The 25695-nt window shown below is 47.8% G+C and overlaps 1 protein-coding gene across 4 annotated transcripts in view; it reads left to right on the forward strand.

Annotated features, from left to right (window-relative positions):
* mid2 (midline 2) overlaps window positions 1–25695 on the forward strand; it is a 124957-nt gene that overhangs the window by 81086 nt on the left and 18176 nt on the right. For 3 of the 4 annotated variants that reach the window (XM_076046366.1, XM_076046365.1, XM_076046364.1), the window contains 6 exons: window positions 6985–7050; window positions 8657–8752; window positions 16380–16487; window positions 21284–21432; window positions 22314–22441; window positions 23078–23221. In XM_076046366.1, coding sequence (XP_075902481.1) covers window positions 6985–7050; window positions 8657–8752; window positions 16380–16487; window positions 21284–21432; window positions 22314–22441; window positions 23078–23221 — 691 coding nt within the window. The remainder of the gene's footprint in view (window positions 1–6984; window positions 7051–8656; window positions 8753–16379; window positions 16488–21283; window positions 21433–22313; window positions 22442–23077; window positions 23222–25695) is intronic. The other variant, XM_076046367.1, reaches the window with a different exon arrangement.

Below are 25695 nucleotides of genomic sequence, written 5' to 3' on the forward strand. Positions count from 1 at the left end.
GACGCTGACTGACTCTGGAGAGTTGAATCTGGATTATCCCGCTGTTTGGCCTCCCTCCTGCTGATCGGACCAATCTGCCGCTAATCACCGCGCGTTCCCACCATATTCAGCCGAAACTTTGGTGAACGACATCCCAGTGAGTCGCTGCTTAGCTTGGATGTGCGTCTACGCAGCGACGTCGCCGGGCTCTGTTTCCACCTCTGCTGGGGTTTTTCATTCACATTCATCATATTGCTGCTCCCGGACACTATCAGGACAGCCAAGGTGTGGCCTGGAAAAATGAGCACAGATACGGTATCAGCCCGCCACTGTGTACCTCTGCCACACTGCGGCCGTATCTCCGGCAGAGTGTTACAGATCAGACACTCAGCCGGCCTGTTGTTTGCCACCGTGTCCTATCTCCTGATTGAGGCCTGTCTCTGCGCCGCAAGCCGTGACTATCAGATGTCTGCGGCCGATCCGCCATCCCGGCTTTGTGTTTGCCCCAGAGTTTCCGAATTATAAACATTTGCTCACGAGCTTGGCTGACGCCAGCCGAGCAACGTGCGGATCTTAGAAACGGAGTCGACGTCCCCGTCGGAGTCCATCGGCGTTCGTGCAGGTCAGCCGGGATGAGTCACAGTGACGCTAACGTCCGTCGTCAGGAGTCACGGAGTGGCCTCGGCTCGAGAATATTTCTGATCTGACCTGCCTGGTTCACTGGCCTCATGGCATTGAAAAAAAAAGAACGATAAAGGCCTTCTGGGAAGCAGCACAAGGCTTCTGCTAAAATATCTGCCAAAGACCCTTCTTTATTTTGTATCCTGGAATCGAGAGGAGCAGAGTTGCACGACTGCTTCATCAAAAATCTTTTGAATCTTTGTGTCTGCAGTCTCTGGAACTCATTGAACCTCCCACATGCTTAGAAGGAATCAAAAATAAGGCCTGAATAAGGTGATGAAACTAGTACTGGTGAGGTACCAGTTAGCTTTAAGGCGCTTGGGCCCTTTGTGACACCACAAACAGTGAAGCAGACGAGCTATCAGAGTGTGTGTTTATTCAGGATGGCAGATTAAATAATAAAAATCCCTCCAATGATGCTGATGATATTCATGTTACTCCACATGTTCTGCAACGTGTTGTTTGGAGGTCGTCCCTTTGCCACAGGTGATCCCTGCCATTTGCTTCCAGCAGTGTGTGTTTTGGCACATCGTTCTGAAAAGCAGAGCAAGCAAATAAAGCAAACAACAGACTTTTGACATTTTTATGGGGTTTGTTAGCACAGTGTGGCCCGAGATCCCTGTTATATTCGCCTGATGTGGGACCTTGAGGGATATTTTAGGAAGGTCGGTGTAATAAAGTCTGTTTGTATCTGTAAGCAGAAGATTGCCGGCAGATGCTCCTTCACTTTGCGGCGTCTTGTTTTGTGTTAGCAAATTGAATTGTCGTCCTCCTCGCTGCTCTCAGCCCCGGGTTGTGTTATCGGTTTGCTGTTACTGTAAACTCGCCGGCCGGACTCTCAGGACGATCTCGCCGTTGCGCTATTGACTGAGACGCACGCAGGTGAAGGAGCCGACTCCCTCTCCGGGGCGCAGATATCGATCGTGCTGCCTTAACGGCCGAGCCGCTCATATATGTGCGCCGCCTGGCTATCAATCCACATAGCTGCATCGCTCCTGCCCTCCTGCCCGCCCGCCCACCGAAATGAAACACAAAGATCCCTCAAAGCCCGTTCAGCCGTATCACTGCTTTTCCGCCAACCCCACTTCATCTGGGCCGCGGACCCCCCGCTAATCCCCTCGCATTAAACCCCCTCCATCTCTTTACATTCAAACGTCTGAGTAGCCTCAGTCTGTAATCTGATATGAAATTGTCCACTAAAGCCTCCCGGAGAAGTTGAGGCGTGACAGCGGCACTTCGTTATTGCAGCTAATTCTGTTTGTTCCCTTTCTTTTTGCGTCTCTCTCTCCTCCCGCTTTCTTTCTTTTCCGACTCGGCGGCGCTGCTCCAACGCATGGCACCAGCTAATAATTGGGCAAGCTAAAAGCATGTGCCGAGACCCCCTGGGGTCTCCATGTGTCTTATTAAGGGGATCAGATGCCAGCTTGTGTCTGGCCCCTTCACTGCCGTTCAGCAGTCATGACATTTTGTTTTGTCTTCTTCGAGCCCTCGGAGGAGGTGACGGGTTCAGTCCACGCTCGTCCTCATATACCAGGCGCCCTGAAGGTAGACTTGCAGAGGAGACTGCGGCTCCCTCTGCAGGCAAGGGGATGAGCTGCAAAAGAAAAACTATTCAAAAATAGAGATTTCTGGTGGTTAATAGATGCTTTGTTGGCGCACATGTTGTGAAAATTCCAATGCAAACAAGCAGCATTAGTCCAGAACACTGAACTTTTGTTCTGTGTCCTTATTCTTAAGAAAAAGAAAAAAAAATGTGCACTCCATATGTGACCAAATGTTCAAATACTGCAGTGGAACAACCGCAGGGCTTTAAAGATTTCTTGTTGTGAGATCAAAAGCTATGGACTCATTTGTGTTTTGTTTGTCCTGTTTCCTGCAACAGTGACAGTCAAGGATTTGAAAGGCTTGTAAAAAAATAAAAAAAAACAATAAAAAAAAAAGGCAGCGTCTATTGAGTGTCTTTCGCCTGCGCTCCCAGCACTGTGCGGCCCTATAAATGTTCTTCCTGTCACCTCCAAAGCCTGCGAGTCAGTGGCTGTCATTCATTCGTTTGTTGCGTGTCGACTGGCTTTTCCTCGGATGAGGCGGCATCTGGCTCGTTGAGCTAAATTAGGACAAACAAAAGGGAACGCTCCGCTCCTTGAGAAAATAAATAAATAAATAGATATCAGAGCAAATTCTCAGCGTCCCTGTTGGTTTCATTAACCAAGTTCCCAGACGGGGGGAGGTGGGGGGGGGGGGTGCAAACAGGACTTTTTTGCTTTTGTTATACGCCGTGACAATTGGTGGCCTCCCCTCCAGAGCTCAGCCCTATGGAATATTATCCTCAGACGAAAAAAAAAAAGAAGAAGAAGAAAAGGAACGCTTTCCCAGACGGCTTGTGTTACTGGCACGTCCAGCCTCTGAGAAGCCGCCTGTTAGCAACAGCTGTAAAGTGAGCTTGTCCTGTTCCGTCTCTCCATCTCCTGCTAATTCTCAGCCTCTGTGTCTGAGCCTTTCATTTCTCTGTCTCCCCCTCTGTTTCTCTTGTGCATGGGAGATGATCGAGAATTAATTAAAAGTAAAAAGCCTTTGAAGTTGGGTACTTGGCCTCAGGCCATTCCATTTTCTGTTGTGGTGCCGGATGATTTTTTTTTTTTTTTTTCTGTCCTCTTTATTGCTACTTGGTTCGTTTCAGACGTTCAGCGGCTGGTCAATATAACGTCTCTATGCAGCCGATGCCACGACTGTCTTGTACACTGAGTCTCGTATACATTTTTCCCCCATGGCCAAACAAATGTCAAGGATAAATGTCAAGGTAAAGTTCACCATCTCTGGTCTTTACCTTGACTTTCAAACCTTAAAGGTCCCGTTGTACGCATAGTTTTGTTTTTTCCCGACAGCAATCTGTGTCTCCACCCTGTCAGTGAAGTTAGCCCTTCCCTGCTGCTTTCGTTTGCTTCGTTGTTCAGAAAGAGTGTTGTCCAGCCCTTTGTGATGTCACATATGGCACCGATACCTTTACATATGTCAAACATTTGTGTGTGTGCAGGGTAATCAGATACGCTTGGCTGCTCCAATGGAGTCCAGGATCAGAAAGATGTGGAAAATTATTTTTTATACTTTCTTTAGATTAAAGTCTTGCATTGTTTCAAGTGGTTGAAAAGCTATAGTGAGTTTATTCAGCGCCTCAGGTCAGAAGTCATACTATCACAGTTTAATGGTTTGTTTTTCTTCGAGCTTCCTTCAGATCAGATACATTTCTAAAGCACCTAAACAGTGATGAAAAAGACGGTGGATACTTCAGTAGGTGTTTCCACCTGACTGGCATTTCATTCCCAGAGTGACGTCTCTTTCCTGCGTTTTTGTTTTTCTTCTCCTCTGGCATAATTTAGTGTAATTATAGCTCTGACTGTAAGATGAACAATATTTGCTAAACTCGGAGGACAAAGCGCCGCGGCAGCCGCCTCGATCTTGACTGGAATACAAGTTCAGTAAATCCGCGGGTCTCCCGTGGGAAAACCCATTTTCTTTTCTCTTCCAAACGCCTCCCGCCAGTCCCTGGAGCGACTGCAGTATAAATAGGGAACCGTCCTTTTTGTTAAGAAAAGAAATAGGAGAGACTCCGTCACCCAGCGACACAATGAGTAGGCGGTGATCTAACCCGAGATGATGGGCTGCCAGGAGGGGCATTTTTTTTTTTCTCGTTTTTTTTTTTTTTTTTTTTTTGCTAACTGTGGCAAGACGGACAGCGTGAGGAGCGAGACACGGATCAGGGAGGAGACAGAAGGGTAGGGAAGCGGACGTGGCAGCGCAGTAGAGGGAGGGTTAGGGTGGCGAAGGGGGACAGCAGGCTGATTTGCAGGGAAGGCCAGACTTCGGTCCTCAGCACGAGACTCCTTTTCTATTTCCATCCCATCAAGGCCCTCCGTCTCTGGGGCGCTGGCTCTGGTCACTCTCCTGCAGCGCCACATACATCCGGAAGCTGAATCAGGGATTGAAGGGCATTACCTGATGCTAATGGCTTCGTCTTAGCCCGACAAGTCTGCGTGTGTGATGCAGTGTGCGCCGCCTGGAGATCCCTTCACTCACCTCTGGCAGATTTTCCATCAATTGTAGATTTATTATTTATTGCAAGGAAAGTTGCAAATTAGAAAGAGGCGGCGTGCACAAAATGTTTCGTGGTACGTTTTGTGTTGACGATGACAAAATCTCACATCATAAGACCATAGAGACATGGAACAGGTTGAGCAATGATTGAACTCCAAATCTTGCAACAATTCTCCCATTTAAACCCATCAGTACATGTCCATCCATCTCATTTCTAGATAGTTCGAGAAAGCCTTATAGAAAGAAGTGAGAAAATGAAAAGAAATAGTGAGCAACCCAGAATGTTGCTCATAAAGATGAAAAATGTAAAGAAAACTAGAGTTGCTTTCCAGTCTGTTTGTGTGTGTCTGGGAGGAACGGCACGCTGGACAGCGGCCTTTTGTTGTGGCTTTCTGTGACTTTGTTCAAGTTTTATGTGTAATTTTGGCTACTTGATGGCCTTTTTTGAATTCATATTTAATCTTTATTAAAACCAGCACAACTGGGAATAAAAGTGTACTTTGTGTAGTGGCCCAGAGAGGCTGCAGCACTTGAAAGTTACAACAAAGGCACAAAAAAACAAAGGCAAGCAATAAAATGGCCAAAGGACAATAAAGTAAAATTACAGTTGGATCTTGGTGAAGTAGCTCAGTGAAGACAAGGGCCCGTGATGAACTCGATGTCATTCATTTAACTGAGACTCTGAATTTAAATAATTTTATGTCGCGATTAATATCCAACCTGAGTCTCTGCTCTCGCCTTTGAACTTTGAACTTTTCCTCCTCTGCCACGGCTGCTCCTCACTTCCCTCTGAATTTCGCACATCATCGGGATCACATGACCGCAGACGAGCCATTAAAGGCCCTGTCGCGGAAACACTTGACATCTTATCTCATCGAAGAAAATCACTGAGGCTCACAGAGAAAAATCCAGCATTTTCAAGCCCATTATATCACAAAAAACACACTTCTTTGAACAGCCTGAACTTTTTGCTTCTTCGCTCCGTATCCTCAACATTTCCTGGCAGTTTCCCCCTAATCATCGCATCCTTTTCTTCCCTCCATCCACTTTTTTTTTTTACTCCTCCAGTTTCCACTTTGATGTCTGCTGTGTGTTTTTAATGAGTCTGTTGTTGACATTTCCCTTTTTTTTTTTTTTTCTGTGTCTCTGTGTCTGCGACTCGCCTGTACCTGCCGGGCCGAAGCCTTGAGGGGCCGCAGACACGAGTCGGGCAGCGGCACGTTGGCGCAGACGCACCAGAATTTTTTTTGTTGTTGTTTTTCATGCCTGGTCATTCGCCCCGGCGCCGGAGGAGGCTCGAGCAGATGTCGCCTGTGCGGCGGTGGCAGCGTCGCTGGCGGCGTCCTCGCCCAGACGCCGTGCGACGCTCACATAAGGACGCACGTGTGGAGGACAGAGGAGTTTGTTTCTCGCCGCTCTCCTGGGAGGCAGCTGTGTTCTGATGTATTAATCATCCGCATCTCCAGCTTGCTAATTAATGACCCATCTGTCCCCTCTCACCGAGCCTCCTCTTCAAAACACACTCGCACAACAAACGCTCCCTTGCGCCGACGCTGACGAAGCCGTCGGGGAGGCAAATGTGAGCAAAAGCAAAGAGGCGAGCCGTCCTCTGAGCATCCTGGATCACATGTGAGACAACTAGGAGTGTTAATGGCATCGGTTATCATGCATGCGCATTAGAGTTCCGCTATGAGTCCAATCGTGACAAGCACAATGTGAAAGTTTAGGTTTTTCAGCAGTTTTTTTGCAACGCACAGCACCGTCGTCTCCTGCATCCGTCTCCATTGGGATTCATAGATTTCCCCTCTCCTCTTTCCACTGTGAGCTCGTTCAGGTCCCCACTGTGCACTCGCTTCCGAAAGATGGAAGAGCATTTTCTAATGCAAAGAGTTGGGAAAGAGTTGGAAGGAGAGGCAGACAGCACAGACCGCTCTGTGGCACAATAACCTGAATGTTCACACCGCTGCATGTAAACAGGAACAGTAGTGGAACTGCCTCTTGTCCAGCTGGTGTAATGGCAGCAGCGTCTCTGAGTTAATAATAATGATATTTAATGACGAGACGTGCTGAAGGTGTTCAGCTCTCCTCCTCCGTCACTGTGCGCTGTGGTTGCAGTCGATGTCGTGCCACCAGGCCTCTGTCTTGTGTGTGCTTATTTTTTTTATTTTTTTTGTTTTGTGCACTCATGCGAGTGTCTGTGTATATGTGTGTGTGTGTGTGTGTGTGTGTTCGTAGGCTTATCAGGTGAGCCCGGGCAGAGTGTCAGATGCAGTAATGGAGGCTTCAAAGACAAGCGCCGCGGTGAGTTTTCCCTGGCTGCCTTTTACCCGACTCCCCCCCCCCCCTCCCTTCTCCTAACCCTCCTCCCGTCCCTCCTCCACCATCACCGGCCCCCTCCCACCCACCCGCTCTCCCCGGACCCCGGAGACATCCGGGTAGATGAGACAGGGATGCATGGAGGTAGCAAAGGAGGGAGATAAATAATGGAGCATCAGCTCACACAGACAAGCCGAGGCGGCGAGGGGGGGGGGTCAAAGGTCAGGGAGCAGGAGGGTGACCGACAGACAGACAGGGACGCACAGTCAGTCAGTCAGTCAGTCAGTCAGAGTGGAGGCCAGCTGCTCGTCTCCCTTTCACTTGCATGAGCCGGGCGACTTCAAACGCCAGCCGCTTGTCTGCTGCTTTGTTCCGCCGCAGCTGCAACTGCCGCACTTGTTTTTGATGCTCGCCGCCGCCGCCGCCGCCACCGTCGTCGTTTTTTTTTTTTGTTTGTTTTTTTTCTGTTTTGTTTTGTTTTGTTTTGTTTTTTTTCCTTCTGCTTCTTCCTTTCAGCGTCCCAGTTCTATTTCAGGCACGCCGTTTGCTTGTTTCCATGTTTTCATCTCTCTCTCTCTCTCTCTCTCGCTCTCTCTCTCTCTCTCTCTCTCTCTCTCTCTCTCTCTCTCTCTCTCTCTCTCTCCCTATCTCTCACTCACTCTCTCACTCTCTCTCTCTCTGCAATGTTTGTGTTTTGCCGCGCTTTGTACGCACGTGTGTGCGCCTTTTATTTCACATCAAACAAACGGATGGTAATTGAGTGTTTGATCAGCGAAATTGCCGGTAGAAGTGGATCGGTTTGATTTTCGAGAGATCCTGTCGGTTCCTTGTTGCTGTGTGTGTGTGGGTGTGTGTGTGTGTGTGTGTGTGTGTGTGTGTGTGTGTGTGTGTGTGTGTGTGCGTGCGTGCGCGGGTGTGTGTTTGGCTTGACTCGACTAATGCAGGAGATCAGGAAGTTAAATTGCTGAACGTTTATAACAGCAGGAGCACAAGGCTTTACGACTTCATTTGAATTTTTAATTTGTCTGCCATATAAGCAGCAATGAATTGTTTAGTCTCAAGGGATTTGGGATCTGTAAATATATCAGCATATTTGTTTTAAAACGCACAAAACAATCTTTATTTTATCGTTTCTTATTTTTTGCCATAATATTTTATTTTCTCTCTTAATATGGATGATATAGCATCCCATTCACACATAACGTAAAATAACATAATTCATAAGTGTTTTCATTATTATCATTTTTTTTTAACTGTAAACGTTTCCAAGTACATCACAGTGTTTTTGTAAGGACAAAAAAATATATAAATGATGTTGTGGCCAGACAGAGAAGCAGAGACTGACTAATTGCAGTTACGTTTCTTTCGTGTCGTGAAAATGGATGATGTTTCTGAGTGAGATCACAAGATATGAGACATCAGTATAATTATGAAAAAACCAAACACGGCAGTGGGATGTCCTGCTTTCTAGATCCTAACATTTAACATTTGTTTACCGAAAAATGTGCATGCAGTTCAATGATACACCCTGACGGTTTCCATTGATCAACATTCTCGTTGACTCATTTTTGTTTTTTTCTTTTCCTAACAGCAAACCCTGGAGAACAACCTGACCAACCTGGTGAAGAGGAACAGCGAGCTGGAGAACCAAATGGCCAAACTCATCCAGATCTGTCAGCAGGTGGAGGTAAGCACTGTGTAGACTGAGGGCCACAGTTAGCATGTTAGCTTGGCAGCTGCTAAACTCTCTGTTTTGTTGCAAAGTTTCGGGTCAAGCGCAGGCTGGAAGCCGCGCTGCTGCTTTGAATTCTTATGATGGAGGAGCTTCAGCCGGGTGGACGTCGCCGCTGGAGCTCAGATTTGTTGGGAAAATCTTCCTTGTTTCAAAAGTACCCCCCCGGATTTTCGCCTAAGCTTGTTGAGCCTCATATCCGGCAATATGAATGCATGACGCTTCGGAAATAATCTCAAAGGAGCTGTGGTTTCACTTTTTTTTTATTTGCTATAAATAACTTAGAGGGGAAGTGCGTTAACACCCAAGTGACAAATCTGCCGCTGTCATCGATTGTGAGCGTCCTCCTGTTCTTCCTTCCACTTCTGATCCACTTAAAACTCCCCGACTCACTAAGGGACAACACACTGGCCCCTCCTCCTCCACTTTGTCTGGTCTTCATATGGTTTATAGTCTCCTGCTCCTCCTCCGTCATTTTTTATTGTTCACCCAATAAATCAGCTTACTGTTCCTCCAGGCCCCCGACGCTGCCCCGCTCACACTTTCAGAAAGACTCGAAATTGGAAAATCAGTCGGGTCGTGGTGAAGCAAATTGACGTTAAGAGCACAGATATGGGCGGGAACCGTCCCAGAGTGGCAGATTTGTCATCGGTACTGCCTCCAAATCCCTGTTTTATAAAATCTTTACAATCCAAAGCCGATTTGTGTGGACTCATCTCAACATTGGAACCAGTAAGTGGAAAATAAAAGAACAACAGATGCGGCCCTCCTCCTCCTCCTCCTTCTCCTTCACCTCCTCCCATTCCTCCTCTTGGTCATTATTGGCTCTCCAGCCAGTGTAACTCAAAGCCAGACTTGAGAAGCGACAATGAACTGGAGTGGCTCTCATGCCGTCCACCCCTCCAAGCTCTACAAAGGCCGTTATTTCATTGAGACAACTTCAAACGTTGGGATGGCCTCTCCTCTGTGGTCTGGCCACTCCCAGGAACCTCCGCTGCAATCATTGTTATGATTTTTCTGTTTGAGGTCACTGTTTGATCTTCACACTGTCTGATCCCTGCTGCCCACACATACAAGAAATATGTTCCTCTCAGGACAGATAGCAACGTCTGTCCACGAGCAGAAACACTGTCCGGGCCACTTTATCTGGTACCTTCAGTACTGCTTCACAGCGCAGATCCTGTGCAGGCCAGTGGGATCCAGTCAACCAAGGCATTGTCATGTTCAGGAAACCAGTTGGAGCCATCAGGAGATCTTGGCATCAAGACGTCTTGGTTATGTAATTAGTGTTTGGTTGGTCTAAAGTGTTCAGTGAATTGTTCAAATGAGGCAGAATTAACTTATGACTGGTTGTTGTTTATCCCAAATTCAGAAGTCAAGGCACATTTTCACGTGGATGTGCAGTAACAAGAGGTCGTTTGGGGTTCTGCCATCTCACACCAGTCAACCTCTCCTTCTCCGACCTCTGGCCTCGGTGGATATTTTCACTTTTCGAGACCGTTCTCTGTGAACCCCAGATATGAAAATCCCAGGAGAACAACACCTGTGAAATACTCAGACCAGCCCGTCTGGCACCAAGAGTCACGCCGCTGTCACGGTCACTTAAGTTCACTTTTCTTCCCCAGTCTGATCATGTCGATGCTCCCAGAAGCACGGAGTCACGTGGCTGCTCGGATATTTGCATTGAAAGCGTCTTTGACTTAGAAACTTTCCTGGACTCAAATAGTTGCTGGTGTGATGGCAGGAAAACCTTGACGTCTGCCCTCTGGTGGCCTCTCGATTAAACTTCAGGCTTTGCTGCTTTGAACATTTTTCACTGGGCGCACTCTGAATGAACACGCTCGCCGCAAACAGATGCTGTCATCGCCCTGTGAAATTTGTCTTTTAATGAACAGCGGAGGCCAAACCCTCCACGGCGGTGCCGCCACTCTGCTCCGCAATTCATTTCTGATTAACGTGGGCCTGACTCCATTTTCTCCGAGTCACTTCAGAAAAGCAACTGGAACAGCCGCTGGACCGGCTGAAGTTAAACGATTGCTGCGCGATTCATTAAGCGCCGACATGGCCGTTGGCACGACAAACAACGACAGACTAACTGGTTCTCAACACGTATTCATCAAAAAGTGAAATTAGAAGTGGGGGGGGGCAACATCTTATTAAAGAAGCGATTCTCCCCCGCCTGCCTATTGCACGTGTTTGGAGCTCACTTTGATTGTTGACAGGTGGATTAGGCATCGTATTATTCAGGCCGGTTCCAATTCCAATATCGCTCTTAATGTCAAGTGGGATGAAATTGAAGCAGGGAGATAGAAGACGGGAAGAAAAAGAAACAGGAAGGAGTGAAGGATTTCGGCACGACAGCCGCTGGTCCTTCGACCACGAGAGGTACGAGAAACACTCGGCAATAATGCAACGCAACACGTACAGCGAGTGAGCGAGCGAGGGAGGGAGAGAAGGAGAAGGAGGAGGAGAAAACGAGGGGAGATCTGGTAGGAGTGAGAGAAGTTTGAGTAAAGTGTGAAATCTCTGAAGGGGGCTTTGAGCCTGACCTGGATTCCTCTCCTCCTTGTTTGCATCATATTGTATCGGTGCCAAAGATGTGATCAAACGCTCTGCGAATCAGCCTTCAGTGTGTCAGCGCGCACGGCAGCGATGCAGCACCGCTCTCTCCCGGGCTTCTCTCCCGGGGAGTTATCTTCTCCTCGCGCGCAAAGAAAAGATGCGTCGGCTCGCCAGCGTGTAGGATGTCTTTGACTTGGGAGGGGAGGGGGAGTGGGAGAGGGAGGGAGGGAGGCAAGGAGGGAGAGAGACGTCTCCAGTGTTGGGTTTGGGTGAATTGATGGCCGCTCATCAGCACAAGGACAACGGATAGAGTTGAAGTGCAGCTTCGTCCTGCGTTTCCATTGCCCCTAGAATTGCGCTAAAGCTAAATATCGCAATAAAAAACTGGTCATGGAAACACCTGAACTGCGATAACCTCTCAAATATCACTAAAAGATTTCAACGCTCTCATGAGGTGGTTTTTCAGACGGAGCGATATAAAGGAATATTGACATTGACGCATCAGCGGACGTGACGTGCGTGGTCATGTGACCTGTTCGCTTCTGGTGAAAATGGCGCGTTGTGTTTGGACAGAGGAGGAGACGGATTAGTTAACGAGTAATCAAAGGGGGAAAATGTAACGATCATTCTTGACGGCAAACAAACGTAAACAAACAAAAGCAAACATAATTCTCGTAAGTTTCGCGGGACGAGATGTTCCGAGAATTCCGGCTCGTGCGCCTCACACCATTCAGTGGAAACACCTGCAAATCCCAAATGGACTTTAGAAATATCGCTTTTAATTTGCGAAGAAAAAAAAAACCTGTCATGGAAACGCAGCTAGTGACACTGCTGAAATGAAACTGAACCCGAGCAAATGCTTCCACACTTCAAACACGTTCCGCACGCTCCTTTTATTCCCTGTGATAAAACGTTAAGACGGGAAAATGTGTGAAGATCAGCCGTTCCAGCCGCTTGTGCACCTTTATCTCTTTAGAGCTCCTCCTCTCTCGTTCCTCTGCCACATCCAGCTGGCGTTTGTTCAGCAGTGACTTCTGCCTCGCTGGCCGTATCCAACCCCTCCCACCAAGACGAGATGTTAACACAGAGGGGGAAAAGAGGCTGATGTGTTTCCTAAATGTGATAATATGCTCCCGCCGGCCGGCTGCGTGTGTTCCTCCACTCCGGGGCAAGTGGCCGTCTCGAAGGAGTCGGGCGCGCTTGTTTTGTGCCACCGTACGAGTTTGGAGTAGTTTTCCGTGTATTTTCCAGGGGATCCGCCTCCCTCCGGCTTATATAATCCCTCCTCAGGCTGGTGCCCTTGGAAGTGAGGAAACTTTGCCAACTTCTCCTTTTGTTTTGGTTTGTTTTTCCCCCTTTAAACGCGTCTTTCCTGTGAATTCGCCCTCCGACTTGACGGATCTGATCTGACGATCGTCAGTCTTTCCATTGTCTCTGCTGCACCCCTTCCCATCCTTTCTCTCTCTCTCTCTCTCTCTCTCTCTCTCACTCACTCTCCCCGCACACTCAGGAAGTAGTTGCGCCGAGCTCCTTGAAGCCGGGTTGACACGCAGAGACTAACTGTGACGTATCTGGTTCACTGTTTTTGTTTGTTTTTTTAACGACGCCGCTCCTCGCTAAGTCTTGAGCCGCTTCACTCACGCGTCCTCCTGACGCACCAGCGCGCGTGCGCACGCACGCACACGCCACGTGTGGAATAAGCCCCGTCAAAGCAGGAGGCGGCGGAACAGCTTTCAGGTGGGGGAGGGGGGAACTTCACCGCTAACAGTTTGAGCCCGAGTGTGAAAGGAGCGGTGGAGAACGGGGAAGGGAAACATCAGAGAGGCGGTTGGTGGATTTCAGTATCAAGACATGTCTCCAGATTAAACAATGAGCTTTAAGTCATTAGCAGAGGCCTGTCTGGCTCCTATGTACACTGAAGTCGATCCCGCTGCGTGCAGAATATGAATCAGCTCGGCGGAGACGACTTCAGCGCCGCCTAATCCTCTGTGTCACATTCTCATCTTACCTGCTGTTATATTTGCACTGCAGCGTCGGGCTGGAAACTCTTTCATTATGTTCTTCATGAATCTGCAAATTCCACCTTCTCCCCTCGGAGTGCATGATTCAAATCAGGGGCTTATTTTTACATCTCCGCCATGATGTCGGTGTCCAATCAATGCAAAACTTTATTCGGTTTTTATGTAAGATTCCCGTACTTCTTTACAACTATCAGTAGGTTTAGTTTATTACATCAGTGAGAATGAATTATGGATGAGCTTCTGGCCCCAGTGTGTGAGGTGCTTGATGGTTGCAGCTGTTAGAAATTTGAGAACGCCTTGCAGCGCTGTTAGTGCGCTCACGCACATATACAGTGCACACACACACACACACACATGCAGACCTACTGGCCGGCTCATGTATGATTGATAAAATCCACAGATAGAAGCCAACATGGAGAGAGATAGTCATGTTCAGTGGCGCCTTCAGACAGTTGTGATGGCGCAGCCAGATGGAGACAGTTGGGCAGCAAACTCAAAACCACAAGGCAGAACTGAAAATCACAAGTTTGCACTGTTGTAGGTTGATTTAAAAATGTGGCAGAGTCAAAGAATCAGCCACCGAATCTATCCATCTATCCATCTTGCTAACGAGCTAGCTAGCTGCCTGTCTATCTACAGTATCTATCTATCTATCTATCTATCTGTCTATCTAGCTAGCTAGCTAGCTAGATACCGATCTATCTACAGTATCTATCTATCTATCCATCCATCCATCTATGCATCATGGGACCACAACGGACGCCAATACTGGTACTTACGTGTGTAATCCTCCGACTCAAGAACAGCAGGATTTATTTTACCTCTAATCTAAAAGGATGAATAATCTGCCTGTGTGAGACATGTTTTTATAATAAAGTCCCACATCGAGTTAATTAAGACTCATTCACACGCTTATCATGTCAGCATTTCGTCTTCCTCGCGCACCAAGGCTGCCGAAGCCAACCTGACACTCTAATGCCTTTTATTAATCCCACAAGATAATCACTGGCCTGACACCAAATGGGCTCCACTTAAATGTCAGCCGCAATCTCGCGCTGATTAATTACGTCCCGTTGTGACGGCGGCCACATTGTGCCATCGTGATTAGAAATATGAGCAGTAATGTTGCCTTAGCTACACTCTGCTGCGTTCCTTTCCCCACTATTTAAATCTGGGGTTTTATTTCAAGTCTGCTTTTTCCCGCCGGCGGCGGCGGCGGCAGCTGCAGCGATTTTCTTTTTTTGACACAGAGACTTTTAAAGAAGATTTTTAGAGGAAGATGCACAGCAGGTTACAGTGTGTGTGTGTGTGTGTGTGTGTGTGTGTGTGTGTGTGTGTGTGTGTGTGTGTGTGTGTGTGTGTGTGGCAGGTAGCAGGGACTGTGTAATGATGCCAGACCCTGGCAGGAGTTTTCTTCAGTGAGGTGAAAGGAGGAGGAGGTGGAGGAACAGGAGGAGGAGGAGGAGGAGGGAGCTGAAGGTTGTTCCCGTGAATCCCGGCCGCAGATTCGTAATTTTCAGTCGTCCTGGGCGGCTGCATTCATCCTCCTTAATTACCGACCTGCAGTCACAAGAGGAGTCTTTGTGGAATCGACTGCGCATGTGCACGCGAGCGTGTCTGCCTGTGTGTGTGAGCTGCAGCGCTCGACGATCCACATGTTGAGGACCAGCTCAGTTCGCCAGGTCGTGTAGTTTTACAGCCTCTTAGCAGAGCGACACTGACAATATCAAACTGAAGCTGAAGTCCCACTGGGAATGTTTTCCCTGTGTGTTGGAATGGATTGAGAGGTTCGGTGAGGGAGGTTCAGGAGCTCGAGCGCGAACCTCAATTTAATCTCCTTCAAACATCTCGCTGGTGATCGCTGATGATGGTCTCGCCTCTCTGCGCAACACCTTATCCATCACCTCTGGAGTGTCATCTGGAAGGGAATTGATTTGCGTCCCCCCCATGAATCAATTCATCGCATGAGGGTTTGGTTTTTTTTTTTCTCATCTTCTGAAAGGACAACTTGACTGTGACGTGGTATTGATCACACGTTTTCATAGCCCTTGCTCAGACACTGAGTACTCAACCTGTGACATTGACCTCGGATCACCTTTGAGTCCTGATAGAAATATTTTTCCGCAGTGGTCGTCCGTGCAATCAGAAATTTGATCGATTACTGTTTGGTAGCTAATGTCACCACAGTCCTCAGCAAACTGAGGACGTAAACACAAACGGCTACTCATTTGTGTTCGTCAGCTGCTCTGCTGACGAACACAAATGAGGCTTGGCAATCGCTGGTGGGCGTTTCTGTGATTATTATGTTTCACAGCAGAGAAGAAGATCCTTCGCTGGTCTTTCGGCAAAACCGTTAACACCCTCAGTGTCTGAGTAACACTTCTCCGCCTACACACTTTGGCCGCCGCTCAGCTGTTGAGCCCGGTGATGAATTTTCTTGGCAACTTCAAATAGCCGAGCAGCAAATATAAAATAGCCATTGTGCGAGCATGTGCAGCATCACCGGATCAATTCTGGTTTCTTGCCGGCCCGAAAGAGCTTAGGAAGCCGATTCCATCTTTATGAGTTAAATAAACACGTCCGACCAGTTCTTATGATATCTTTAATGCCTCAATATCTCAGCATATAAAGGATTTTATTGTGCCACGTCACTGTAAGGTGTTTTATATCTTAGAAGAATTGCAGCCTGACGAGCTGAGCGGAACATTTTATTTCTCCTTTGTCAATGTTTCCACCTTCTTCACATTATTCACTTCCCACTAAAAAGTGTCTCTTGGAGAAAAATCAGCTCATCTAATTAATGCAATTAGTGAATCAGAGGTTTATTCACTTTTATTGAAGCGGTGGAATTATATGGAAAACTATGTGCGCTGTGCATGAATTCATTAATTATGACTTCAGTCATCTTTGCCGACAACCTAAGAGAGCTTCCTGCAGAGAGGGAAAGACGGAAAAGCTCATAAATGAACGTTGTGCATTTCCATGTGATTCCCGTGCAGGTGAACACGGCCATGCATGAAGCCAAGCTGGTGGAGGAGTGCGACGAGCTGGTGGAGATCATCCGGCAGAGGAAGCAGGTCATCGCTGTCAAGATCAAAGAGTCAAAGGTACAGAGACAGAACCGGGACCCCGAGACCCGAACCCACGTTTCCTTGTCGAAACAAAATTGAACACAATAACAAAGAAAATGGGTGCTGACTTTTAGTGAGAGATGTGTAACATGTGAAATATCTACAAACGTTAGCCTGATAAGCGGCTACTCTCCCGCATAGCACACTGATGCGTGGGTCATGTTTTTTTTCAATACCCACACGCAGCCGGTCCCTAACGCTGCACCATGTGAGCAGCAGGCTGATAAATGAGACGCAGGAGCGGAGGACCGAGAGCTCCGTCCCCGCTGTAAGAGAAGGAAGGATCTGGGCTTCAATTAAGAAAAAGAGAGAATTGCTTTTTATTGTATTCTCTTGGGGAACAAAAGAGCGGTGGTGCTCTAAAAAACAAAAGGGCTGTACTTATACATCAGTGGAGGCAAAATATGTTCAGTTGAAGAGAAACAGCTGCTCTGCTTTTTCTGAATTAATGACTTCATTATCGTGTTGATTCGGGAGAAACAGTGCAGTGGGGGGTTTTCTGTAGTTCTTTTTGGTGTGTTTTTTTTTTTCCCCTTATCCGTTACTGCAGCTGTGCCATAGTAAAAACTCACAGTGAGCATCTCTGACAGTAAATCTGCTCGTGCGTACGTGACTGCATTGTCGAAAGCAAAAGTTGAACGGCCGGTCAAGTTTCTGGATTTTTTTCTGCAACCAAGCAAATCACTGGAAAATATTTCCTTGAAGCCTTTCCAAACCTTTGCAACTTACATCCACGTTCCCAGCTCTGGCCATCAGGGGTCAAGGGTCAACCCACGCATCGCCATTAGGGAGACTCGGCTGAGCGCGGGAAGCTGCCGTCAACGGTACGACTGACCGACAAAGCTGGCGTGCGAGAGAGTAACAACCAGAATGTGTGCAGCCTGAAGAAAGAACTCACAGCAGGCGCTGCACAGCGTCTTATTTGGCAATACGGCGCCCCCTATGTTTTTGGAGAGACTTCAGATGTCTGCAAACCACAGAAAAGTCAACCGCCAGTCCAATGTTGCTGACATAAACAGCAAATGGATGTTTGAGAACAATCAGAACGTTTTATAGGTGGAAAACAGAACAGAACATTTCCTAAATGTTAATTGAGTGTAATAGGAGCTGTGCCATTGAAAAAGAAAAAAAAAAAAAAAAACAGTAATCTCACAGTGTTGTTTTTCCAAGAGGACGTCAGTAGTTTCCTACCGGGTAGCAGAGAGAAGCTGTCGTGGCTGCAGAGGCTGCTGGGAAATTCTCACTGCTGCATCTGCAAGATTCCAGGATTTACCACACAAACACCTGCGCGTGTGTGTGCGTGTGTTTGAGCGTGTGTTTGCATGGATATGTGTCCACCCGATGGCCTCCGCCTTCCCCTGGTTTTCAGGTAAAAAAAAAAAAGACAAAAAGTCAAACTCTAAAATTAAAGTGCTTTTGGAAAGATTCCCCCGAGGCGGCAGAACGGCTTTGTGGCGAGATAAAAGATTCCCAAACTGCCAAAGCCGACTAAAGTAGGTGTGTGCACGTGTGTGTGTGTGTGCGTGTGTGCGTGTGTGCGTGCGTGTCGTCATAGTTGTGGGCGCTCTGGCGTGAGAGAGAGCGAGCGCGTGCGTGCGTGTGTCTGCAGCCATTGCAGTCGGAGAGCGAGATCCCCTTCCTGAGAGTCTGAGCCCCCTAAAAGGCAGCACTTGCCGTCGGGCCGCAGGTGGTGCGTTCAAGTTCCGGTCCGTTTTACAGGTCAGAGGAGCGACGGTAATGCACTTTGAGTAATTCTCGTAATCACCGGCGCGTTAAAGCGGGTGTTTTTTGCGCCGGGCTACAAGAGGCCATTAGGTGTCAAGCGAAGTCAGACGCCTCAGCCGGTGACTCACGATGCAGGTCTGCTGCCGGAAGACAAGAAGTGCAAAACGCTGCACGGAGGAAGAGGGAATAAGACGATAAATCAGGTGGCAAGCACGGTTTGTGCAGAGGTGTCCCTGTTCTCTCTTTTGCATTTATCAGCAACATTTTGGGGTTTCTTTAGCTGTTTCAAGTTTAAGGTTTTAGATAGATAGATAGATAGATAGATAGATAGATAGATAGATAGATAGATAGATAGATTATTAATCCTTCACAGGAAATTAAAAGCAGATCCATCCACAAAACTAAAACCGCTTATATAGTAAAATCACATAAATATAAAATGAAGCCAAATACCAATAATCTAAAAGCATACAATAATAAGGCTAAAACCAAACTAAAATGAAACCACAGTGCCTGTTTTAACAGTTTAAAACTGGCACTTTTACCTTCAGCTCTGGCTGCTGGAAACGTTCGTCTCTCCAGTGAAAAGGCACCATTAGGGTTTGGACGTGCAGCAATTAGTCTTCCTGCTCTCTTTTATTTCTAGTAAAAATTCAGTTATGGCACTTTAATAATGACAAATGGGGAAATCTTAAGGCAAAAGTATCCGTCCATGATTAGCATGGCCCAGAATTACCCACGGAGAGAGTAAGCAGAGTTTCCCCAGTATGAGCAGCAAGTATCGATTAGGAGCCAACGCAGCCGAAGGGCTCAGTGATGAGGAGCCACATGGCTGCCGTTTATTGTAATCAAATCAACCGTTTCAGCATTCAGAGCATTTATGATCCTTTTCAAGGAGAAGCGCTCGCAGGCTGTCCATTATTCTGAAGGGGGAGGGAGGGGCAATCATGGAATTACTGTTTATGGAATATATTGTCAAACAATAATCCGACCATTAGGGCCGTCTCGCTCTCTCTCACTGAGCGGTCAACAATCTGCTCATCTTTCATCAACTCCTGAAAGCGGCTGAGGCTTCAATTGAGAATTCCACTAAAGCGCCACCGGGCCCCTATTTTAGCGGGAGACTTTTTTTTCCCTCCAGCGCTACAAAGCGACGGCCCATTGGATACTGTTTTGATTCATGGAGAGCTTTTGATGACGAGCTCTTAGCCAATATCAACTCAGTCTGTTTCCCTCTAAATCTCAAGTTGCATAATTGAAGCGCTGAAAGCAAAAATGTGTTGCTGAAAATAGACATGACTAATCCTTTACTGGCAGCCGTGAAAGTCGGCTGCGATCGAGCGCTCCTTCAGTTTAAAAGCCGTGGAAAAAAAAATAGAAGTGAAATGCTGCGTGTTGGAGTTTTGTTTAGTTTTTTTTCCTTTATAATTGTTTCAATTGACTTCAGCTCAACCGACCAACCCAGGCTTTGTTTTGCAGGTTACGATGGAGGCTGGAGACACACACACACACACACACATAGACACAAACACACCAATACACACACACCCACACACCCACATACTGACAGTTAAGGCAGGGAGCAACAGTTGAAGGCAGACGTGTCTGCGCTCTCTGGCCAGCTGTGATTCAAAACTAAACTCTCTCCAAAGTCTAGTGTGTTGCTCTTCATTGCTCTTTCACTGTTGCTGCAGCGGCCTCGTGAGTTTGCTGAGGTCACTTTCCCACCTCCCTGCCCTTGTAAAAGAAAGCTAATTGGTTTTGGTGCCCCTGCCCTGCCCAGACTAAAAGCCTTAAAACGGGGTCAACTTCTGAAAACGTTGGACATTTCAATGTAACATTGTTGATATTTGCTGCAACAAAAAGAAGACACTTCATTCCATTTCATTGCAGACTTTTATTTTGAAAGGCCAGTGGACTTTTTCAGTATTTCAAGTAAAAAAAAATTTGCACTTCAGCGCAAACTGTTCGTGGAGGAATGTGAATTCCGTATCCACGCGCGCCAGGGACACGGATGTGAAGACGCTGGCACTGACAGTCACGAGGCTTAACCGCACTCTGTTGCACCGTTCCATTGCACTAAGTTGATTTAAGAGATCAGGATGTGAATCGTAATCAAGGTATAAACAGATTAGTGTAATTTCAAGGCAGCGCCGAATAGGTTTATTGTGGCGAGTCGGAAATCAAATTACCGCAACCCCCTCTGGCAAATTACAGTCAATGTGAACCGCATTATAATAAACGTGTGTGTGTGTGTGTGTGTGTGTGTGTGTGTGTAAACTTCAAACTTGATCTGACTGACTGACCTTTAACCGAGTGTTTGCTACAGAGAGGAAGAAAAAGAAAGACGGAAAGCTGATGCGGGCATCTGCCGCTACTGCTCAGCGTAATCGTACAGAGTGATGCAGAGTGATGCAGAGTGACTGCGCCCGCTTCGATGTGTTGGTGTAGGAGACATTAATAGACAGTTGTGTAACTGTCAGCAAATATCTGCCCTTTGTTACGTAACTGGCTACAAAGGCCAGAGCAAGAGCGCCGACGTCACGCACCAATACAAACCGGATCCCTGCAGGGTCCAATCCAAGTCCAATTAGCTGAAGTTTGAATGAAGTGCCTTTGAAATAAAGAGACTGCAGGTTTATTTTATCTCTCATCTCATAACCCACATCAGCACGCTGCCAACTTCTGCCAACGTTGAGGGTCGACTTTAGACATTATGCTCAGGCTGCGGGACGCATTTGCCTTTGCGCGGAGGCGTAGACGTGTGAGTCCATGTCCAAAGTTATTTTCAGGTGCGGGGAGATGAGCATAAAAGATCAATAACAGCGCAGAACTTTATCTTCTCTGCTCGTGTACGGCTGCGTTCCCCAGCCTGCAGAGCACAGCGCTGCTCCAGAGAGCGGCTAATAGGAAGGTGGTCTTGATATCTGTGGTTGCTCTTATGAAACATTTCACTTCGCGGAGGGCAAACGTCAAGTTTCATTAAGTCTCAGCGTGAGAAAATGGTTTAATCTTGGCGTGTTTTTCTCTTTTTTTTTCTTTCCTAGGTGATGAAGTTGCGCAAGTTGGCGCAGCAGATCGCAAACTGCCGCCAGTGTCTGGAGCGCTCCAGCGCCCTCATCACGCAGGCCGAGCAGAGCCTGAAGGAGAACGACCACGCCCGCTTCCTCCAGACCGCCCGCAACGTGGCGGAGAGGTGGGTCGCCGAGCGTGCGCGTGAGCGTGTGGACGGGGAAACCTTTGCTTTTGTGGCGTCGTTTTGTTTGAGCGGATGAGTCAGAAGCAGAATGCTGTATTCATCCTCAGGGGAAACCACCCACCTGAGCTGCGTAGGCGCAGCCGGCCGTTGATGATGATTTTCTCATTTACACAGTTAGTGGTTAGACACGCCCAGCTGATCAACACACCACTCATAACAATATGTATCTTTGTTTTGTTTTTTTTCCCAAACCTTGTTTGTGTCTCCCTCCCATCCCGACTAGCTAACGCCGTCTGACTCACGCCGACGTGCGGGTGAAGCATCGAGGTCACGCACTTCCACGCTTCCTCCAGAAGCTTTTTACGTCAAGACGAGGCGGAACGCTGCGGTTTTATTAACGCTAGCATGCTGTGACGACACGCGGGTGAATGGAACATATAGATTGCGCGCTATAAAAAGCATAATGCTGAATATTTTATCGGCGAGCGCCAGGCTGCCGTCTCTGCGATGGATTCGGCTCCCTTCAGCGCTCAGCAGCGTGCGTTTCCGCAGCGCCGCCCTGCATTGAGCAGCCGGTGTCGCCTCGCCGAGCAAGAACTGGGACGTGGCTGCTGTGGCCTGTGACACACACGCACACACACACCACAGCTCACAGGTGCCTCGAGCAGACAAGCGGCAGAGTGACAGTGTCAGGATGTGTCCGGTCCGTCGCTTGTACAGTCGCCACCGTGAGATTAATATTCTTACCTCACTGTTTTCCCTCCTTCCCTGAACCGCTGCTGCCTCCTTCACTCTCACCTGCCCTCTGCTTCTTCTTTTTTTTCCTTGATCGTTGATCTCCCTCACATTCCCTCTCTTTTTTTTGCCTGCCCTAAAAGGGTTGCCATGGCGACGGCCTCCTCCCAGGTCCTCATCCCCGATGTCAACCTGAACGAGGCGTTTGACAACTTCGCTCTGGACTTTTCCCGGGAGAAGAAGATCTTGGAGGGGCTGGACTACCTGACAGGTGCGAGTCTCTCTGCGGGTCTGCTGTGGGAAAACAGTATTTGTGGTATTTTTTCGCAGTTGTTGTTGTCGTGACGAAAAGAAGACGTCGTCAGAAAAAAAAAAAGTGGGCCAGTGCGGATGTCTTCTGGTCTTTCTTGACAATTAATATTCAATAACTTGTTTGTAGTCATTGATTAAATTAACTTACAGTTGAAAAGTAGTCGAGGATTAGTGTCATTTTTTTCAGGTTCACTGATTCACTGACATTAACATCCAAAATGATCACGGCAAACCGAAGCAACAACACCCAACGATGAACCGATGATGAACCAACGAAGTGACGGAGTTCACGTCCTCTGTCTTGTGGTCATCCAAATAAGGGGTTCTGACCTTTAAACAGATTCAATAGCTGACCTTGCAACCTCTGGCCTGCTCCAGAGTATTATTGTACAGTGGTCACTTTCCACCCGCAAATGTCCATCAAAAGACAGAGAAGAAGTTTTTTCTGTTTTTACCATACAGATAATTACTTTAAAAACTACCACAATGTGCAGAGCCACTATTTTTTTCAGTCCCGCTTAAGCAACAAGTTCTGCAATCTCATCTCATCTCCCGTTGAACAATAACCCTCTATTCCCCCCCCGCCGACACGCAGCCCCCAACCCTCCATCCATAAGGGAGGAGCTGTGCACCGCCTCCCACGACACCATCACCGTCCACTGGACGTCGGAGGACGAGTTCAGCGTCACCTCCTACGAGCTGCAGTACACCATCTACACCGGGCAGACCAACTTCATCAGTGAGTCACGTGCACGCGCACCCATTCACACAGAAAGAGTAGCAGCAGAGGTCTTGGTGAAAAATCTTGACTTTTCTTGTGCAAGGTATTTCATTTAAGTGGAAGCAATGACTGTGTAGAAGAAGCATCCCGTCATCCCTCGGTCAAACACTGGCCTTTTAACTGACTGGCAAAGTGTTTTCTTCCTGTGCTGATAAAAACAGTTTGTAAACACTTTCCAAACTGTCCTGTAGCAGCGTTGGCAAAGTAAAAAAAATGGATTTGTCCTTGGTCTCTCAACATTTTTCAACTGAAAATTAGTCACGCAGGCAAAACTGGTCCTCAAGTATCTTCGTTGCCTGCATGCCAGTGACCTCCGATGCTCCACTTTCTCAGAATACACGTGCGAATTCCAAATCTCGGCTGTAATTGCAGAGGATTTGGACGTTTATCAAACATGTGGCTCCTATTGGCTCGTGGGCTAATCTCCCATCATTTCATAAATGGGAGGAACGTCGGGGAAGTGGGGGGGGGGCAGCAGGTGAAAATCCAAGTGGATAATGGTTACATATCACGGGGGTGAAAATCACCACTTGGCGATATGAGGGGCGGTGATTAACGTGCACAACGCTCCGCTCTTTCAGCGGGAGCCTTTGGTCGTCTTTCCGCCCTCTTACCGCCGTCTGCCCGGCGCGACTGTTTGAAGCATCCAGATACATTTCAGCCGTAATAGGCCGAGTGAGTCAGCCGTGTGGCGCCGCGGTCCTCCGAGAGTCAGAGGGAGAAACGGACGGAGGCAGAAAGCCATTTAGCCTTCCACGCCGCTGCGAGTCCTTTTGCCGCAGCGATTCCCTCCGACTTTACGAGTGGTTAAACGCTCCCACTTGTGCGACCATCCCGACTGGTTGCGTCTCTCCAGGCATCATGGCATGGCCCGTGGTCTTCCCAGGAGGAGAGGGGGGCGTGGAGGTTTCCGCCTCCGCCGGATCGTCCGAGCGAAGCGGCGGAAAATAGACACCAGAGTGAAACTAAACACATAGAAGGGAATTAATGTCACACACAAAGTGTTGTCTCGGGGTCAATTCCATTTTCCTCTGATTGTTATGTATTTTTTCCGCAATTGCATTGTTTTTGCAATTTCCCGTTCTCCTATTTTCATCAACAAATATCTCAAGATGAAAATGTTTCTGCAGAGTTTGCCCTCTGTTTGTTACAGCTGCCAACAAGCTATCACTTCTTGTTTATGCTCATGGTCCTAACTTGTGCTGCAGCGCAAACTGCAGCCAACCGTCTTCCATCAGCCTGCAGAGTCACAGAATCAGTTCGTTTTAAGGAAGCCATCAACGCGAGCATAATGTATGCAGCATAGCTAATATTTTAATTTTAATTTAATTCTAATTTTCTTAACTTTTTATTTTTAATTAATAACTTTAGTTCTCGGCAGAGCGAGAGCTCCCTATCTGGTTACTTTCTTTCCTAATTTTTTGCTGATTTTGCTGCACATTAACCACGCCTGCAGCCCCGCTACCTGCTGACGCCTCCTTTGCTCTTCATGTTAAATTGAATGCATTAAAACGGGCCAGTTGGAGTTGGACGTATTAATGAGCAGAGACAGAAGGTTTGGATAAAGCCTCTCTGTCTCTGTCAGCGGCTCCAGTCTGTGATCAGTGTTTCATGAAATGTTAACGAGGCTTCAGTCGCTGCAGAAAAAAAAATAAAAACCTTGTCTGACGACAGGCGCACTTGTTAAGGTTTTGCAGACAGTTGAAGGAGACAAATGCCGGGCAGCGGCGGCGGCGGCGGCGTGCAGCACAACAACAAAATGAAATCAAGGCCCCTGGCGACTTGAGATTGAACGGTGAAATATTTACAGCTGGGACTTGGAGCAGCTGCGTTTAGAAGTGGAGTGACGGTAGGTTCACTGTCTAGGAGTTTGAATGTTCAGACTTGACAGAGTGCAAAGTAGCAGCAGGGGGCGCTGATCACCTGGAAACCTAAAGTTTTCCTCCCTTAGGCCTGTAATTACAACATAATTACAGTGTAATTACAGCTGTAATGAGGCCTGCGCGTGGCCACACTCACACACAAACTTCCCCTCCGCTCAATAAGGTGGTTTCTAACAGTGTGAATCACTACCTTGTCCCCATTTATAGTGGAGGCAGTGACTCGCAGAAAGTTCTGAAACCACCTTGTGGAGCGGAGGGGAAGTAGCGTTTGTAGTTTCGAGCACACACACACACACACACACACACACACACACACACGCACACAGACAGAGCAGCTCGACAGCAATGATCATAACAGACATAACAGTTACAACTCCCAGAATGCACTCTTGTTCATTTTCATGTCCAGACACGCCCCCAAAGCAGCAGGAAGCAGGAAGTGAGATGATCCGTCCCCCTAGCAACTTCCCTTTCTTCTCCCTCCCTCCCCCCTCGAGTTCCCCCCTCGCCACTTTGAAGTCGCCGCCGCCGTCCCAGCGAGGATCTTGG

Source organism: Nelusetta ayraudi, unplaced genomic scaffold (assembly GCF_046127955.1).
Source record: "Nelusetta ayraudi isolate G7.1 ecotype Tasmania unplaced genomic scaffold, CSIRO-AGI_Nayr_v1 ptg000090l, whole genome shotgun sequence".
Lineage (NCBI taxonomy): Eukaryota > Metazoa > Chordata > Actinopteri > Tetraodontiformes > Monacanthidae > Nelusetta > Nelusetta ayraudi.